This window comes from Cetorhinus maximus, chromosome 10, assembly GCF_964194155.1.
Source record: "Cetorhinus maximus chromosome 10, sCetMax3.hap1.1, whole genome shotgun sequence".
Classification (NCBI taxonomy): Eukaryota; Metazoa; Chordata; class Chondrichthyes; order Lamniformes; family Cetorhinidae; genus Cetorhinus; species Cetorhinus maximus.
In genome coordinates, this window is record NC_135888.1 from 106,429,188 (window position 1) to 106,449,093 (window position 19,906).

The 19,906-nt window shown below is 40.0% G+C and overlaps 1 protein-coding gene across 2 annotated transcripts in view; it reads right to left on the reverse strand.

Annotated features, from left to right (window-relative positions):
- The window catches only part of sec24a (SEC24 homolog A, COPII coat complex component), a 60,376-nt gene that overhangs the window by 32,051 nt on the left and 8,419 nt on the right, over positions 1-19,906 (reverse strand). For both annotated transcript variants that reach the window (XM_078550942.1, XM_078550943.1), the window contains exons 3-10: positions 13,472-13,648; positions 10,776-10,853; positions 10,180-10,310; positions 8,639-8,820; positions 7,613-7,715; positions 5,921-6,047; positions 3,700-3,809; positions 1,041-1,153 (exon numbers count right to left, since the gene is read on the reverse strand). In XM_078550942.1, the coding sequence (XP_078407068.1) occupies positions 1,041-1,153; positions 3,700-3,809; positions 5,921-6,047; positions 7,613-7,715; positions 8,639-8,820; positions 10,180-10,310; positions 10,776-10,853; positions 13,472-13,648 (1,021 nt within the window). The remainder of the gene's footprint in view (positions 1-1,040; positions 1,154-3,699; positions 3,810-5,920; positions 6,048-7,612; positions 7,716-8,638; positions 8,821-10,179; positions 10,311-10,775; positions 10,854-13,471; positions 13,649-19,906) is intronic.

Sequence of the window (19,906 nt, forward strand, 5' to 3'; positions counted from 1 at the left end):
TCAGTACCAAATTTTAATGTCAAGATGATTGAGAATGATAACAATCTTTGTTTAAATAAAAGAAAAAGAAAGTTGGATAGCCCCATGGCAAATATCTAGAAGGCTTTCCTCTATATTAAAAAAGCTGAAGTCTACTGAAATAAATATGCCATGAAGGAGTGCAGAGAGTGAATGAGCAAGAGAAAGTAGGTTAGAAAACAATTCTCCAGCTTCCCTAGTAATGTTTCCTATTAACAGATGCATATATATTAACAACGTGATATCACATATAATTGGCTCCTTTTTACACGTGTGTGAATCAAATTGGTTAAAACATGCCACAATGAAAACAGAGAACGGAAACAAAACTGGAACAATGAGGCTGCGAATAGTATTGCAGTCGTGAACCTTACAGGCCAAAGTCCCATGTTCAAACTCTAGCATGTGGCGAATTAACTACACTTAGGCATACTAGTTTAAAGTTACTAGCTGCAAAGAAAAATTGGGGATGAAAACTCGTATTTTGAAAAAAAGAATGTGAGGTCTGTAATGCACCCTTAATTGACAAGAACTATAAACTGGAAAACATTGTGAATTTTAAAAATGAAGCTTGCTTCTGTAATTTATTTTAAAGAAGGGCTAATAAAAGAATTAAGTCATCTTCAACACTGAAAAGTAGCAGTATTCTTCAACTAATACGAGATTGGCCAATCCTTAGCAGCATGAAATTCTAATATTTTATGGAACCAAGCTAAGCTTGTCGGACTCTTCAGCAAATGTCTGACATTTCAAAGGGAGACTATTTACTTGCCATACTATATAGCAGAATTAAAGTATCTTACAAGCTCCCCGTTTCTGTGCCATGGAAGTCTATCACAACTGGAGAAAAATATTATAAATTCCATTTTCTGTGCTTATTTGGTCTCAAATTATCAATATGTGCATTTGTAAATGAATCACATGACTAGATCATTAAGCAAATGCAACTTTGAAAATCAAGGATTCTAATAACTATAAAAGCTTTCTATTTGTCACCTATGTTATAGGGAAAAAAATCTTACGCTTCCAGATTATCCAACAATGACTGGCAGACAGTGTTTAAGTATCCAGACTCTACTGCATTATGTGACACATCCAAGATGTAAAGGTAAACTGCAGGCTGTGGTGGTCGCAGCTGAAAAAGACAAATATTAATGAAGTATGAATGATGTTTGTAACGTAGAGTTAGAAAATTTAATCATGATGTAAAACAAGTAGCAGCACCTGTAAATGCATATTATTGTGATTTTGCTTGTTTAAACCATATTGACAAAACATGCAAATGGATTGGCCTTAGGTTTGTTTCAAGAAATATCCCCAGCCTATCAAGTTGCATAAAACAGGTCAAATTTTCAAAATTCAACATATCTTATTAACACAATTTTGGCTTTTTGAGATACCTAAAGTTTAATATAGTTTCATTTAGTATTATTTATTGTACCTTTCCTCCCTATTGAAAATAGAATTTCTACCATTTCTTAAGATAACCTTTCAGTATTGGCAGATAGCGTCTATGCTACAAAACTGGGACTTCTGGCCTAGGGACAGATGTTCAACCCCTACTCTCGATCACCGTTCAACACAAACTCCCCCAAAGGGGGAGTAGCTCCAGTCTCAGCTGTCATGAATGGTAGAAACAGCTGTTTGTTTGAGCAGGCTTCCTAATTTCATAAAAGCAAAATACTGCGGATGCTGGAAATCTGAAACAAAAAATAGCTGGAAAAACTCAGGTCTGACAGCATCTGCGGAGGGGAATACAGTTAATGTTTTGAGTCCGTATGACTTTTCATCAGAACTAAGGAATATAGAAATGAAGTGAAATATAAGCTGATTGAGGGGGGTGGGACAGGTAGAGCTGGATGGAGGGGCCATTGATAGGTGGAGGCAAAGAAGAGATTGCCAACGATGTCATAGACAAAAGTACAAAGAGGTGTTGATGGTGGTAATATTGGCTGAGGAATGTGCTAATGATGACATTAAGGATAGAAAGCAGGACAAGCAAGTGACAGATAGCCCTAGTGGGGGTGGGGTGGGGGGGAAGGGATCAAATAGGTTAGATGGTAGAGATAAAACAATGGCTGGAAATACATTTAAAAATAATGGAAATAGGTGGGAAAAGAAAAAAATATATTTAAAAAATTATAAATTATTGGAAAAGGCGGGGGGATCGGCAAGGGGGTGGGGATGGAGGAGAGAGGTCATGATCTGAAGTTGTTGAACTCAATATTAAGTCCAGAAGGCTGTAAAGTGCCTAGTTGGAAGATGAGGTGCTGTTCCTCCAGCTCTAGCTGTCCCACCCCCATAACCATCTTATATTTCACCTCACTTCTATATTTCTTAGTTCTGATGAAGAGTCATACAGACCCGAAACATTAACTGTATTCCACTCCGCAGATGCTGTCAGACCTGAGTTTTTCCAGCTATTTTTGTTTTTGTTCCTAATTTCATGCCTGCTAATAGCAAAGAAATAGGGAACACACCTGAATTAAAAAGATGGATCAATGCAAGAGAATATGTAGGTTTGTATAGATTTAATACATGGTTAAAATCTTTAAGCTCACAATAAATAACTTATAACTATAGCGGAAACTTAACAGTCCCACACATTTTACTTACAAATGTAAGTAACAAGTTTTGCCATGCACAGTCTTTTAGCTGTCAGGGAAACACACAAAATACCAGTGCCATACTTCTCCCATCTAAGTGACTGCAGTATGCCACTTCTATCACAGTCAGGTGGACAAAGAAAGACAGAACACCTGCATTTTAAACATACTGCTTTTTAAAATTATAATGTTCTGATAAGCGGAGCAGAGTACATGCTTGTATGACCAACTGTTTTCAGCTAAAAGTTCTGTTTGTTGCAAGGGTAGCATAGAACCAGACAGTCACTTGCACTTTAATCAAGAAGGCACAAGTGGAGAAACCGATAGGGGTACTCTTTCCATGCACACAATATATCTTACATAATCAGGGGCCCAGAATGCATTTGCAGCTTTTTGAAGTATTATTCAGTGGTAGCATACCAACCAACGAATCAGCAGGTTGTGGATTAGTCCCATTCCAGAGACTGGAGGGAGGATATAATGTAAGCCAACACTGCACTGGAGTGCTAATAGAGTGCTGCACTGTCAAAGGTGCCAGTTCACAAATGAGATTCCAGGTCAATTTTGAAGAGCAACAGAGTTTTCCCAGTGGCCTAACCAATACTTATCCCTCAATCAACATCGCTAAGTATAACCAGGAATCTGATTTGTTAGCCTGACCTTGAAGTATGCAAACTGGCTGCCACATTTCCCCACATTATAACAGTATCAAATATTTCAAAGTGCTTTGGGACATCTGGAGGTTATGTATGTTGAAATAGAAATAACTTGTTTTATTTAACTCCGGTATCTCAACTGAACAGATGTAATTTGACAAATAATTGCCAGTAGGTTCCTGGTTTGTACACAAGCTTGAGGCACACATAGGACGCTAATTAGGTGGGAAGAGTGTGTCACGGACAAGACATTATTCAAATACATCGTTAAAGCCAATTTAGGATCTCATGCAATTTAACAGTACTTCACTATAAACATGCTTTGTCAACAAAATCGGAAAGGGTTCAACATCACTTCAAAAGCTGCGCAAAGAGGATGGAGAAATGCATTAGTTTAAAAATTAAAAAGCTAGACTCACCATGTACTCTGAAGGAGCAATAAACTCTATAGTAGCACTTTGAACTTCAGGTCGCTTATGTGGTTCACCATACGATCGACTCACTGGATTGTACATAAATTCTTCAGGAACTAAATATCAGTACAATAGTTTCAGAAGTTTTTACAGGTAATGCACAAATACCAAGTCAGTGCAGCATTATCTTTTAGACTTGCATTTTTATACATTTGCACTCACCTAGATGAGGATGCTAGTGCTAGATATTGGAAGATTTCATACTTCAGCTGCTACATCGAGCTCTCAGACCAATTGTGACACACTTGTGCCCAGTTAAACCCCAGAAAAGCATGCTTCCATTTTCTATACCAACCATTAAGTGGCCAATTTAGTCTTGAATTAGAAAAATCGACAAAAGCAGGCCATTTAACATTATTCAGGTGCAGGAGCTGGCTCCAACACTGAAAACACTTTGATTTCACTCTAAATTACTCCATTTCACTAGTCAAGTCTTAATGCAAAACAAGGTGAAATATTTCTTTTGACACTTCATTCACACTGTTAACACGAATCCTAAACTTATGCTTCTTGCTACCAATTCACCAACCAGCAAAAATAATCTTTCATCATTTATGATAGCAATGTTTCATAGTTTTGAAGAATTTTATTAAAGTGAAAAGTCACTACAATTTTAATGTAGGTGCAAGATAATTACACCTTCACATCAACACAAAACTTCTTAGGACAAATGTGTATAAGGGCCCAAAATGACTCCAATGTGAAAAGGGCTAAGACTCCCTCCTCCAAGTCAGGCTGCACTTAAGTTCAGCATTGGTGCCAAGTGAAACTGCTTTGCACTGGTGTTGATGTAAACGTATCCTTAAATTGCCTCTTGAATTTCTTTACTCCAATGAAGCCCACCATCAAGCCCAATTTAAACATGTTATTGGAGTCCCCCACTTCTCCAAGATGGGAGATTTGCACAGCAAAATACACTGCAGTAAAGAGCACCAAGCCCGTATACGGTAGCACGGGAATGCACTTCCCGTCTTCACCCCACTCACCCTCTCCTGCCCAATGTGGGGGGCACGAGTGTTAATATCAAGGCCATTATTTCTTTAATGCTCTCCTGATCACCCATAAGTTAAGTCATCCAAACTTCTACTGCCCAGATCCTATCCTGTATCAAGCCATGCTCACCCCTGTTCCAAATTACCTGCACTAGCTTTAATCAACGAGGAATCAAATTTAAAATTCTCATCTACAAACTCTTCTGTGATATCACTTCACCAACTGAGCTACATATCAAAAACAAAACTAAAAATACCTGGAAAAACTCAGCAGGTCTGACAGCATCTGCAGAGAGGAACACAGTTAACGTTTCAAGTCCATAAGACTCTTCAACAGAACTATGGAAGAATAGAAGAGAGGTGAAATATAAGCTGGTTTAAGGGGGGATGGGACAGGCAGAGCTGGATAGAGGGCCAGTGATAGGTGGAGATTGCCAAAAGATGTCATAGACAAAAAGACAAAGAGGTGTTGAAGCTGGTGATATTAGCTAAGAATTGTGCTAATAGGTGACATTAAGGGTAGAAAGCAGAACGAGCAAGGTACAGATAGCCCTAGAGCTACATATCAGCTTGACTCAGTCGATGGCACTATTCATCTGTGTCTGTAGCTTGTGTATTCAACACCACTGAGCACATATTCTAAGCCAACACCCAACTGAAGGGTTCCTATTCTGCAGAAGGTGCCATCTCTTGAATTTGTTAAACCTGTCTGCTTGCTAAAGTGGACTCAATTTCATGATTCTACTTGCGCAGCAGCAGGGAATTCTCCAACATTAATTCTTCAACCAGCACCTAAAGAAGGTGACCTGGTGATTGATGTGCTGTTTGTAAGACCTGTATGTGAGAAAATTGAAGCCATGCTTGCCTGCATAACTGGGTCTGCACTTCTAAAGCAATCTATTGAAACATTCATAAAACATCATATACCATCACCATTTCAACCCTCTTGTCCTTCCTGCATATCCTCCTTGTTCTGCTCCATAGCTGGCAGCAGAATCTTAAGCCAACTTAGTTGTAGTCTCTCAAATCCCTTTCTCAACCAATCTGTCATCTCTCCCAAGTTTCCCACTACAGTTCTGCACCCACTCCATTTGCCTCATCTGTTTTTCTGCATCTGGTTCTATTTAAATATATTCAATGTTTTCAAAACATTTTGGTCTTTTTGGTGAACCTACCATCATTAACTCGATAGCACAAGTTACATTTCCATCTTCTTTGGTCCAGAAAGTTGACAAAAGGATTTATGTAAGTTCTGCAAGAACGACACCTCACAATGGTACTCGACGTAACCACAGGCAATTGCTGCAACATGAAGCATACGCACTAAGTACTAATGATGTGGTCAGACATATTTTTAAAAAAACTTAAGAATGAATATATTTCCATTTTAAAAAGGGTAACATTTAAAATGAAGATTGAAAAGTAAAATTAAATTATTACACATGAATTTGGAGGAGAAGGCCATTCAGCCCCTCGGGTTTGCTCCATCATTCAATAGATCATGGCTGATCTGATTGTGGCTTCAATGCCCCTTTCCTGCCTACCCTCTATACCCTTCAAATTCCTTGTTAATCAAGAATCCATCTAGCTCTGCCATAAAAATGTTCAATGGCCCTGCCTCCACCACTCTGAGGTAGAGAGAAAGTTCCACAGGCTCTCAACCCTCAAAAAATTTCTCCTCATCTGTCTTAAATGGGAGACCCCTTATTTTCAAACTGTATTCCTTATTTCTGGTGTCTCCCACAGGGGAAACATCCTCTAAGCATCCACTCTATCAAGTCCCCTCAGGTTTTTCATCTGTTTCAAAAAAATCACCTCACTCTTCTAAACTCCAATGGATAAAGGCCCAACCTGTCCAACCTTTCTTCATAAGAAAACCCTTATCCCAGGGATGTCAAGTGAACCTTCTCTGAACTGCTTTAATGCAATTATGCCCGTTCTTAAATAAGGAGACCAAGACTGCACACAGTACTCTAGATGTGGCCTCACCAAAGCCCTGTGCAACTATAGCAAAACACCCTTACTTATATATTCCAATCCCCTTGCAATAAACAACATTCCATTTGCCTTCCTAATCACTTGCTGTACCTGCATACTAACTTTTTTCATGTACCAAGACACCCAGATCCCTCTGTATCTCTGCAATCTCTCTTCATTTAAATTACACGCTGCTTTTCTATTCTTCCTGCCAAGTGGACAATTCACATTTGCAACATTATAATCCATCGGCCAAATTTTTACCCATTCACTTAAGGCATCTGCAAAGGGATATAGACAAGTTATGTCCTTTTTCCTACCTATCTTTGCTTCATCAGTAAATTTAGCAACAATACTTCTGGTTCCTTCATTCAAATAATTGATATAGATTACAAACAGTTGATGCCCCAGCACTGATCCCTGTGGCACTCCACTCGCAACATCCTGCCAAACCTAAAAAAAACCATTTATGCCTACTCTGTTTTCTGTTAGCTAACCAATCTTCTATCCATGCAAATATGTTACCCCCTACACCATGAGCTTTTATTTTGTGCAGTAACCTTTGATGTGGCACATTGTCAAATGCCTTCTGGAAATCAAAGTACACCACATCTACAGGTTTTCCTTTACCACATTGCTATTACTTCCTCAAGTTAAGCACTGCATGTTCAATCATCAGGTGTTGTCATGCAGTCTCAGTTTCCCCTTTTTGTACAATCACTGTGCGCCTAATCTCAATTACATTGCTGTGGGGAGAGCCAAGTGGAGGACAGGCTAATTCCACTAGGAGGTTGGAGGTTTTGGGGGGGGGGCGTGGTGGAGGTGGAAGTCAAAGCACAATTTTTTCTAAAATATAATAATTCGGTAATGTAACACAATTTATCACTTACTGATAGGTCTCGGAATGGATGCAGCTGTAATCCTAAAGGAAGTTTAGCTTTGCTCAATAAAGACTGAGTTTGAGGGATGTTGGTCAATGTGCACCTGAACACACTAAATAGAAAAATATTTCACTTAATAAAATTAATTATAAACCAGTTTTTAACAACCATTTGTTTTTTAAAAAGCATAACTTTTCCAAAAAGTCATGGACAAAGACACTGAAGGTTTCGGGTTCATTTCCTAGTCAATATTCCTAGTCAGCCAACTAAAGCAGTGACAGCAGTCAGGATGCTATACTCAAACTCCTATGTTAAAAAAGGGAGGTTTGTGGCAGGAGTTATCCAGCGTTCCCGTTTCCAGCAAGCAATTCTTGCTGGAGAATTGGACACATGTGAATTTGGATATGGACAGGATTGGATTGCATTACAAAGTGCTTCACGGAGGCATTAGGAAAAAGTGGGAGAAGTCTGAAGGAATGACCATAAGTTTGGAGGAGGTACAATTATAAGGCTACTGAAATGTTTTGAGAATTTTATTACAGTATTGTATTAAATATACCATTCACATGCATCATTTTAGGCCCACGTCCACTTGGGCAAGATAACAATGGGTTGTCAGTACCCACTAAACCGTAACCCCTTCAGGTGGGAGAAATGGGGAGAAAATGGGAAAAAAGCTCCACAGTAGACGACACAAAGACCCAACTTTGTAAATAGATTGTCATTAGCTCTAACATGGCTTGCTGCTGAAGCATTTTAAAAGGAATTGAAATTCCTGATTCAGCAAAGATGGGGAAGCGAAAAATAGTCAGATTAGGTTCTAAAGTAGGGTCTGATAATTAAGCTATCAATTAAAAATACTACTTCATCAGTTTAAGGACACATTTTAAACAGCTGTACTGGATTAGGTTGGGGTGGGGGGGGCTAGATAACAGAGCAGACAGCAAACTTAAATTTTCAGTTAGGGTTAGATTTGACTTGCAAAGTCACATTTGTTTGGTCAATAAACTTATACTGGAAACTACTACAACTTACTCTGGATTGCAGTTTAGTTTCTGTAGATCCTTGTGTAGGTTTGGATGAGGGGCTCTGACTGGAGTTGAAGGCAGAATATTTCTCTCCTGCAGGAGATTCAGAGATCGTGCTGCCTCTGATTGTTGGCCTTGCTGCAAGCTAAGCCCACCCATGCCAGTCATTAGTTGATTAAAATGCGGAGCCTGAAGAAAATAAGTTTTATTATAAGGAGAATATGTTGCAGCAAAGAGAACAAAGACAGATAAATCATCTTTTCCAGAGCCTTTGAAGCAGGCTTTGTTCTGAAAACAGCAGGGAAAAGTCTGCAGTAAAAGATTTTGCACACACCATGTTGACACAGGTTCTGTGTCTATATTTTCTTGATTTTTGCACACTTCCTGTAATGCAGTGCATTATAAAATTTCTTAGTGATACAGTCAAACACAATTCATTTAATTGAGTTACCCATGATAGCCACTGAAAAGATTTTCCAAAAATGACTCAATTCCTTTAAAATTCTCATAAATGTGCATCATCTGTTCACAAACTGGCTTGTGAAAATAATTCCCAAGAGTGCTATTGTAATGCAATTATTAAAGCTCAAGAGTCCCAAAGCAGCAGTACTGCTAAATTGTTACTAGGTCTGCAGGAGCTCAAGGTGATGTGGGAAAAGAGGAAGATGGAACATTTGGGATTATCTTTGCATCACGCAACGAAACAGATTTCAACTCAATATCTCGGCAGGCACCCCTCACTGTATTGAGTTGGTTACTAATGGAGTGGTGGTAGGATGCAGTTTGTTTCAATGGAAATAGATACAAACCTCCTTTGCCACAGATCTCTGAAACAATGCAAGGATAGGTAATATCACTATGTGGAGGCTGGTCCTTAGGAAGAACACAGATATTCCAAAATATTGTACAGTAAATAAAAACTGGCAGAGGGTCAATCTTCAGCATATGTTGCATGAAAAGTGTATACACAAGGGTACCATACTTCAGCAGAAACAATTGCAAAGGTGCACTCTGGCTAATGAACAGGCTACTGTGCAACTTCAATAAAAAAAGTGGAAGTTTTTCAAACATTCAAAACTTCATACATAAACTATACATTTTACTGCTTGTGTATGGTGGTAGATCACACTTCTCACTAGAGAATTTGCAGCTTTAAAAAAAAGTTGATTTTCTTTTAAGAAAATATATTTTTTTCTCTTTGGATTCTCTGTGCAATATTCCACTCCAGGCAAGATCGCAAGCAACTTCCATTCAGGTCTTCATCAACATTACTCCACAACCAATTGTAAGCAAAGGAGTGCAAAACTGAAATGACTTCTCCAGTTGTCCCTCTGAGGTGGGCTGCTGTGGTCTTAACTTGAGCTTCTGTTAAAAAGATATTGCCAGCAAGAACCCAAGTCCCACAGATGCATGACTGCTGAGGGTTTGCACCAACTTTACAGAGAAAGTTCTAGCAGAATTTCGCAGAGCCTTACTCAAATGTTCTTATTCATCTCTTCTCACTAACTGGAAGTAGTACTGCATGGATAGAATCAGCACCTCATATACCTGAGTAAATTGCTGTGGTCCTTCAGTATTTGGAGCGCCAGGGCCAGCCAGGTTTTGGTAGCCAGGAGGTAAGGAGGGATATGAGTGGCCAAGTGTCCTTCTAGTTTTGAGGCCTTGTTGAATAGGCTGCACTGTAGTGAAAATGGAGAAAAAAACTCAAATAAACCTTACTTTATTGCAGATTAAAACACAGTAGCATTCCATCAGGTTACATCATTGAAAGCTGCAAGCACTAGTATGAATGCCTCTTAGGGTACAGAAAAAAACTGTTCAAAGCATCCAAACAATCTCAGGCTAAAATCAGTTTCCTAAATTATGATCTCATTAGCATGACAGTATAGCCTCTATTATAATTATGGGCATGTTAGTACATAAACTTGGAAATGGTTGTTCAAGGTATGGCCTTGCATTTACAGTTAATATAAAGAGCAGCTTTACTAATCATCTCCTCTTTTTCCAAATGTCAGTGCAAAAGTACTGTTTCGCTGATGCCAGCAAAAGATGGCATCCCCAACTTTTAGTCCAGTAGCAGTACAATTTAATTTCTCCTGTCATCTAACAACAAAAAGTGATCATTTTACAAGTATAATACTTACTGATTTCACCACCTCCTTCCACAGTATCATAATTGTCAGGAGCTACTGATTGATCACCAGATGACCCAGCGTTGAATCCTAAAAAGGTTAAAAATCTTGCATCAAGTACATTTAGTCAAAAACAAATTGCACTCATTGCACTGAGATTACTATTTTAAAGTATTTATTTCGGTAGTTTTCAAAAAACCTTCATGGCCTTCTCTGTCCCCATCTCTGTAAACTCACTCAGCCCTACAACCATTCAAGATATCTGCATTCCTCTGGCGCAGCCCTGATTTTAATCGTTCTACTGTTATGGATGTGCCTTCAACTATCGAAGCCCTAAACTGTGGAGTTCCCTCAAGCCTCTCCACCTCTCTTTCCTCCTTTAAGACATGCCTTAAAATCTACCTCTTTTGCCCATTACTACCTTATAGGCTCAGTGTTAAATCTGGTTTGTTAACATTCCTGTAAAGGTGACTTGGGGTGTCTTGCTATGTTAGAACCTCTGTTTGGAATGCAAGTAGTTGTTGTATAAAAACAACTTCAAATAGACTAATAAAATCAACTGAAGCATAGCTATCACATTCAATAAACAGTGCAATGCTGTTTGATTTATCTTTTAGGTAAAATTACCTGACTATAGGATAATTATCTTTAAATATTTAAATCTTTGAAGTTGCAGCTTTTAATTCATGGCAGCTTGCTCTAGCTACACTCAGAGCATAATACGGGGCAAATAATGAATATCAAACGACAAGGATTCTACTGTTCATTCCAAAACCTCCAAGCATGTTTTACTTTCGATCTTAGGTAGTTATTTTGGTACAAAATTAAGCCACCAAGACAGGATTCTGGCCAAAAATAAATTCTTTTTTGAACGGAAATGCTACCATTTAAGAATGCATGATCCATTCCTGCAGACGTGTTCAAGTTTACAACTTCAATTAATGGAACACTGATTAGACAGAGACTAATTTAATCACAGCCAGGATTGAAAATTCCATTAAGATAAAAGCAAAATACTGCAGATGCTGGAAATCTGAAACAAAACAAAAAATTCTGGAAAAACCGAGGTCTAGCAACATCTGTGGAGAGAGAAACAGAGTTAACCTTTCGAGTCCGTATGACCCAAGAGTCATACGGACTCGAAATGTTAACACTGTCTCTCTCTCCATAGATGTTGCTAGGTCTGCTGCATTTTTTTCAGCATTTTCTGTTTTTATTATTTATTATTATAGCTGATTATGTGATTCCTTATGACTATAGACTAACAGTGGTAAACAGTGAATTGAATAAGATAAAAACATGTTTAAATTAAAGTTCAATATGCATTTTATTCAAAATATTCAGTTGAGATTTTAGCTCATGCATCATGAGGCTAGGAAAAAAATCTTCTATAGTTATTACAGGTAACCTTTGAATTAATTCACCCAGTGCTCATTTACATCAATTAAGCTATAGGGGTATATAACTACCCTTAGCAAACTAACATTTGTTTTACATTGTAGAATGATCCTTCCGTCTAAGTGACTTATATAGTGCCTTTAGCGTAATAAATGCCCCAGGATGCTTCACAGGAGTATTATAAAATTAAGTATGACAGTGAGCCATATGAAATATTCGGTCAGATGACCAAAAGCTTGGACAAAAGGGAAGGTTTTAAGGAGAGTCTTAAAGGAAGAAATCAGAGTGGCAGAGAGGTGTGGTGACAGAATTCCAGAGCTTGCAGCTGAGAGAACTGAAGGCATGACCACCAATGGTGGAACAACTATAACTGGGGATGCACAAGAGGCCAAAGTTAGAAGAGTGCAGATACCTTGTAGGGGTTGTGGGACAGGACAAGGTGACACAGAAAGTGAGTCACGTGGCCATGGAGGGGCTTGAAAACAAGGATGAGAATTTGAGAGTCAAGATGTTGCTTGACTGGAAACCAATGCAGATCAATGAGCCCAGGAGTAATAGGGGAATAGAGCAGTCAGCAAGATAAGACACAGGCAACATAGTTTTGGATGACCTCACATTTACAGAGGGTGCAATTTGAGAGACCAGCCTGCAGTGTGTTGGAATAGTCAAGTCTAGAGGCAACGAAGGCTTGGATGAGAGGGTCAGCAGATGAGCTGAGATAGCAGCAAAGTCAGGTGATGCTACACAGGTGGAGATTGATGGCACAATTGAGAGGTTGGAAGCTCATCCCAGGATCAAATGTGACAGCAAGGTTGTGAACAAACTGGCTTAAGCTCAGACCGTTGCCACATAGAGGGATGAAGTTAGTAGCTAGACAATTAAGTTTAAGTAGCATATCCTCTGATTCACAACAGGAAACTGGCTAAAATACAAAAATATATTACTTTTCTATAGAATAGCATTCTACAGACTGACATATAAGCAAGTTTATCCAATACTTGCTACATGAATATAGATCTTAAACAAATAAGCCCTACAAAACCTTGCATTCTTTTCAAATCAGAAATATATCATTCAGAACTATTTTCAAATTGACACAAGTATAGCGCTTAGCAATTCGAAACATTAAAGGTTTCCTGGTCTGAGGCACATGGTAACGTGGAGAGCATTTCCACCTTAGTGCTAGTGGGCATTTAGTCTCTATATAAGTTCGTATTGTGGAACAGTTAACATGTTCCCTGATTTTCATGTGTACCAGCATACCAAATTTAAAATAGAAATTAAGGATTTTTTCACCATAGAAGCGTTACCTTCAGAGTTTCCGACAAGATTTTGAGCGAGTGGTGCATCATGATTAGCGGTTACCAGAGGATGAGTTGGTCTGATCAAAGGGGGACCTCCACTTAATGGTGGGGGAGCCAAGGGTGTCCTGCCAGGCTGATACATCTGAGTTAATGGTTGGTTGACTGGTGGATGACTTGATCCTACTGAAATATTGAAACAATAGAATAACTCAAAACTTTATTTACTCACACAAGCTTAGAATTACATTACCTGAAATTTATTACACTATAAAATGTTGCACAAGAATGAAACCTCAAAGACAACTTTTAAACAAACTTAGCATATGAATACTGGAATAAAACTTAAAATATTTATATGAAACATTTTAATTTAAAATTATAAAATACAGTAAAGTACATTGCAAGGACAAGCTGAACTTGGGAAAACTTTGTCCTCATTACACAAAATAGTGTCCGTTAAAACAAGTGTTTATAGCGGAGGTTATATTATGCACAAATTTTTTTTAAAATGTAAATCGATTATGGAATGAATGAAAATCAGTCAGGCAATCAAATTCTGTGTTTTTAAACAGGGCACGGGAGCTGTCAATTTAATTAATAATCAAAAAAGGTTAATTACAAAACAGAAAACCTTCAAGATAATTGGTTTATTTTTGTAAAACATCCCATACTTCTTAGCTCCATAACCTGGATGGTTCATCACAGCCATACTTATAATGCCAATAGCAATATTTTCAAGGGCTGGTATTAGAGTTGATGTCCAACTGAAAATACATCCTTTTCATGCATGTTCAAAAACTTGTGGAGCAAAACTAGATTCTCCAGGGCACAACAGCTACACTAGTCAACTCCAAATTCTGAATGAAATCAAAGCAAATTCCATTCAAATAACAGCCTGACTGAGCTTTGATATTCTTAGCACAGCATAACATCCTATTGCAATGGTAAATTTTATTCACTAACAGGTAACCAACTACATTATGAAACTTCATGTGCCTGAGATACCAATGGGTCCTCAATACATTACTTCTGTCAAATTATATCTAGTCAAATGAGAGAAACACTTTCTATCGAATATATATTGACAAGATTGTTCTTATTCTTTCCCTGTACCCGTCATCCCAGAATTAGCTGCACACCTGAAACCATCATCCAGTGGCCTCCATTCAACCCTAATTCACCCAAACTCAGTCATAGATAAAAGGCCCAACTTCGACCATGTGATAGAGAAATCCACCAGTTTTTATACAAAATCTCAGTTTACATAACAGGGGAGGAAAACTGTGATACAAAGATCCTTAATCTAATCATGTGACAGTATCAAAAAATTTCTGAAACAAATATGGACAAAATGTTTTTAAGAATTCACTGTACCCAAACGTTAGTCTTTGATTGTAAAAACATGCTACCAACTTGAAGCATTCTGAGCAAGTTATAGTAAGATTTTGCCTGTTACTTCCCAATACCTAACCAGTGTGTATGATTGTGCAACCCACTGGTGTAACAGGAGCACCGTGTGGTTTAAATTAGTGTTTTTCGCACATGCCTTATTGTGTACCTCACCAACCTTTCTGAAGGTTGACACAATATTACACATCATATTGGTAAATATGAATTATTAAGCTGTTTTATTTCACAGCATGAGAACAAGTAAAGTGACAATCATTAGGCTCATCATCATTTAATCAGTGAAAAATTCTTTCACATAGTACTGTATGCTTATCTACCTCAGTTTGTTTGACTTTTTACTTCAAAAGGTGTCTGTAACCTTCTGAATCTGATGAAAGTTTACCCAGTGGAGAGGTGTGGAGGAGGATGACGTAGTCAACCGTAACAAAGACTGCAGACATATCGAGACAGACGAAGGGGGAAAGACTGCCTTTGTCATAATCACATTGGATGTTATTTATGATTTTGATGAGACCTGTTTGGTACTGTGGCAGGGGCAAAAACCTGATTGGAGGGATCAGGCATGGAGTTTCAGGAAAGATTGGAAAGCTGTTCCAGAACAGCTACAAAACTGGCATCTACCTGACAATGTAGAACATTGAACAGGACATACCTGGGCACAACAAGCAGGACAAATCTAACCCGGCCAATTACTTCCACATCAGCCTACTCTTGATCATCAAAAGTGATGGAAGGTGTCGGTGACAGTGCTATCAAACAGTACTTACTCAGAAATAACCTGCTCACTCAGTTTGGGTTCCTCAGGGCCACCTGACTGTTGACTTCATTACAGCCTTGGGTCAAGCTTGGACAAAAGAGCTGAACTCCAGAGGTGAGGTGAGAGTGACTGCCTTTGACATCAAGGCAGCATTTGACCAAGTGGGGGGGGGGGGAAAGAACGACTCTCCACATTGGAATCATACCTAGCACACAGGAAGATGGCTGTGGTTATTGGAGGTCAATCACCTCAGTCCCAGGACACCACTGCAGGAATTCCTCAGGGGAGTGCCCTAGGCCTGGCAACCTTCAGCTGCGCCATCATAAGGTCAGAGGAGGGGATGTTCGCTGATGACTGCACAATGTTCAGCACCATTCAGATGCCAAAGCAGTCCGTATCCAAATTCAGCAAGACCTGGACAATATCCAGGCTTGGGCTGACAAAGGGCAAGTAACGTTCACGCCACAGAAGTGCTAGGCAATGACCATCGCCAACAAGAGAGAATCCAACCACCTCCCCCTGATATCAATGGCATTACCTTTGCTAAATTCTCCAATATCAACATCCCGGGGGGTTACCATTGACTTAATTTAAGCTTAACTGAATCACCCATATGAATTCTGTGGCTACAAGAGCAAGTCAAAGGCTGGGGATTCTGTGGTGAGTAACTCATCTCCTGACTTCCAAAAGCCTGTCCACCATCTACAAGGCACAAGTCAGGAGTGCGATGGAATACTCTCCACTTGCCTGGTTGAGTGTAGCACCAACTGTCAAAAAGCTTGACACCATCCAGAACAGAGCAGCCGGCTTGACTGGCACCCATCCAGCACCTTAAACATTCACTCCCTCCATCACCAACGCAATGCACCTTCCTAACCCACAACCTCTACCATCTAGAAGGACAAGGGCAGTAGACACATGGAAACACCAACCACCACAAATTCCCCTCCAAGCCACTCACCATCCTGACTTGGAACTATATCGTTGTTCCTTCACTGTCACTGGGTCAAAATCCTGGAACTCCCTTCCTAACAGCACTGTGGGTGTACCTACACCACAGGGACTGCAGCAGTTCAAGAAGCCAGCTCACCACCACCTCACAAGGGCAATTAGGGAAAGGCAATAAATGCTGGCATAGCCAGCGATGCCCACATCCTGTAAATGAATAAAAAAAGCAGCATAGTTCCATATAAAAGACACTGCAGCAACTTGGCAAGTCTCTTTCAACAGCCCCTTCCACCCCTACCACCTGCAAGGAAAAAGGCAGATGCATGGGATCACCACCACCTGCAAATTCCCCTCCAAGCCACAAACCATCCTGACTTGGGACTGTATCCCATTCCTTCATTATTACTGGGTCAAAATCCTGGAACTCCCTTCCTAACCTACACCACATGTACTGCAGCAGTTCAAGAAGATGGCTCATCACCACCTTCACAAGTGCAATTAGAGATGGATAACCAATGCTGGCCTAGCCAGCAATGCCGCTATCCCGTGAATTTTTTTTTATATATCTGGAGGCCGAAACAAGTTCAAGGACATTGGAGATTGGAGATGGGATGGTGGCTTGCAATGATGGAGTGGTCAAAGGTTGTTCTTTTTTGAGAGGCAGGTTGAAAAGAAACAGGGACACAACCTAGAGAGAGAACTGTTAGCTATTTCCTCCAACATGCAGACTAAATAGGGGAGTTAGGAGGTATGGAGTTTACTGGGAGTAGAAATGAGGGAGCAAGAGGATCTCATGCTCTCTGAGCTCACCTTGTCCATAAGGGGAGATAGGATTGAAACTGGAGAAAGATGCAAGCTCAGGCCAAGGTCAGGGGGAACATTAGAGGAAGTCTGGCCAGGTGGGCTAGCAGAAGGGATGGGCATGGCAGAGGCAGCTAATTGGATGGTCTCAATCTTAGTGACAAAGAGGTTCACGAGCTCCTCGCACCTATTGTTGACGGCGAGGGTGGAGGGAACAGGGGAGAAGAGTTCAAAAAGATGATCTGCAGTAAAGAAAGAAGCCGGTGGTTATCTTTGCAGTCAAGGATGCTGCTGAAATAGCGAGCAGTTTTAGCAGCCAAGAGCAGGGCCCGAGTGTGTTTTAAGTGTTCCAGCCAGATCTGGTGGTGGATGGCTAAACCAATTATCCGCCATATCCTTTCACATCTGCCGCCCAAGGACTTAATGGAATGGAGATGAGGGCTGAGTGGGGGGAATGGACAGGGTGAGAGGGGGTAATGATCTTACTGGGGCTATGGCATAAGTGGAGGTGAAGGTGCAGTTAAGCAATATCAGAGGCTGGGCAATTGAGATTTTGAAAGTATGGTTATAAGTGAATTGATGGATAATTTTTTGCAGAAGTAGATACAGGCGGCGGTAGGAGACAAAACCATGAAGTGATCAGAGAAGGTCTTATCTGTAATTGATAAGATGGAACTAGCAAGATCATGTGATATGGCAAGGCAAGGGGGGTGGCCATGAATGTGGGTTGAAGAGTTCATGTGGAGGGAGAGATTAAGCGAAGATAAGAGGGCACTGAGCTCAGGAGAGAGAATGAGAGTTGAGATGGAGGTTGAAATCACAGAGGAAGAGGAATCATTCGATGCAGAGGCTGCAGGAGGAAAGCAGGAAAGATATCTCAGTGATAGCATTTTTACCATACTCAAGAGGACAACAGGGAACAATAATTTTGAAAAAGGAGATGTGAGGCGTGGGACAAGGTGAAGCACTCGAAGGAGAAAGCGCGAGTAGGGAGTCAGGCCAAGGTGCAATCTGGTGATGAGCACCAATACTTGACAGGGCAAGTGGTGGAAGATGGAGCCAAGCAGGAAGGTTTCTTTAAGGGGAATGGTGTCCGCCCCTCAGCCAAGTTTCAGTTAAGGTTATCACAGTGATGCAATCATCCTCAACATTCGGATAGAAAGGGCCTTGTTCACAAGTGAACGGACATTCCGAAGGAGATGCATGCGGCGGTGGGGGGGGGACTGATCACTGGCAGGGTCCACAGGGTCAGCAGTGGGAGGTCTGAGTTAGACAGGAGGAATACTGGCAAAGTTAGCCCTTAGTCACAATTGGCAGGAAGATTGACAGGAGAATGGGATGGGGCTATTAGGGTTGTTGCTCATAATGAGTCGGTGCCGAGTGGCTCAACGAGCCTGTCGAAAGATACCAAGAGAGGCATGGGGGAAGCTGTACAGGCTTGTCTAACAGATGTTCAAGCCTTGGAAAGCGCAAGAAAACAGTTGGGGACTACTGAAGGATTGTGTCAGGGAATTGGAAGAGCAGAGCACCTGAAAATAGAGAAGTGAAAGGCAGTGTGACAACAGAAGAGTGTCTAGGAGAGGAAAAGAGAAAAGTTAGAGAGAAATAATCCACTCAATTCAATCCCATTCATGAGATGTCTTATAGGAAACTAGCTTGAATGCTCTACTCAGTTTCTCCAGCTTCATAGTGGATTTCACTTAAAACAAGGTGAATCTGAAACTGCTCATTGAAGCAACAAGTCAATGGTGGTATCACAGGTTTACTTTCGATTTTGATCTCCAGGAACAAACTTGCACTATGATGGGTTTTACACAGTCCTGGGATTTAAAAAGCATTGCACAGATATTAATTTAAAGTGACTTCATGTTTTGAGTCATGAAATGGAAATCATGGGGAATAGGTAGTCCAACTGGGCAACACAGTGTCACTTCTAGGTCAAACACACCATAACTAGATACACACATGCCCAAAATTCTCTACAGGCAATACCAAGTTAATAGTATACTGTGGTAACACTTCACCCAAATGTTTGGTGGGTATGCAGCACACAGTGCAATACAGAGCCATATAGGCTAGGAAAACTTCAGCTTTAATCTCTAGGTATGGCCTTAGATGTAATGAAAGAAATGTTTCAAATGTTCCCAATCTAGGTAAACGGATACAGGGAAGGTGGTCACATATCACAGGCTACCTATCACATCTAATCAGCATTACCTTTGCAAGTGAGCACACCTATATTGACAAATGAAATAAAGACCTGCAACTGAGACACCCGTACACTTGTAAAATTAAGATACAAGTCATTTAACAGGACATTCGCTCATGTGCTACTTATGTTTCCTGTACATTTTATGTACAGAAAAGTAATTGCTGTAATTAGTTTAGGAAGTATGTTAGAAGAGGGCAATTTGTCTTCTTCAACACTTTAAACATTTAAACATAATTTCATCCATTTTTGAAGCAGGAAATTATGTCAAAGGTTACACCAAAACGAGACCAAACCACAGAAGGAGTTAATCCAA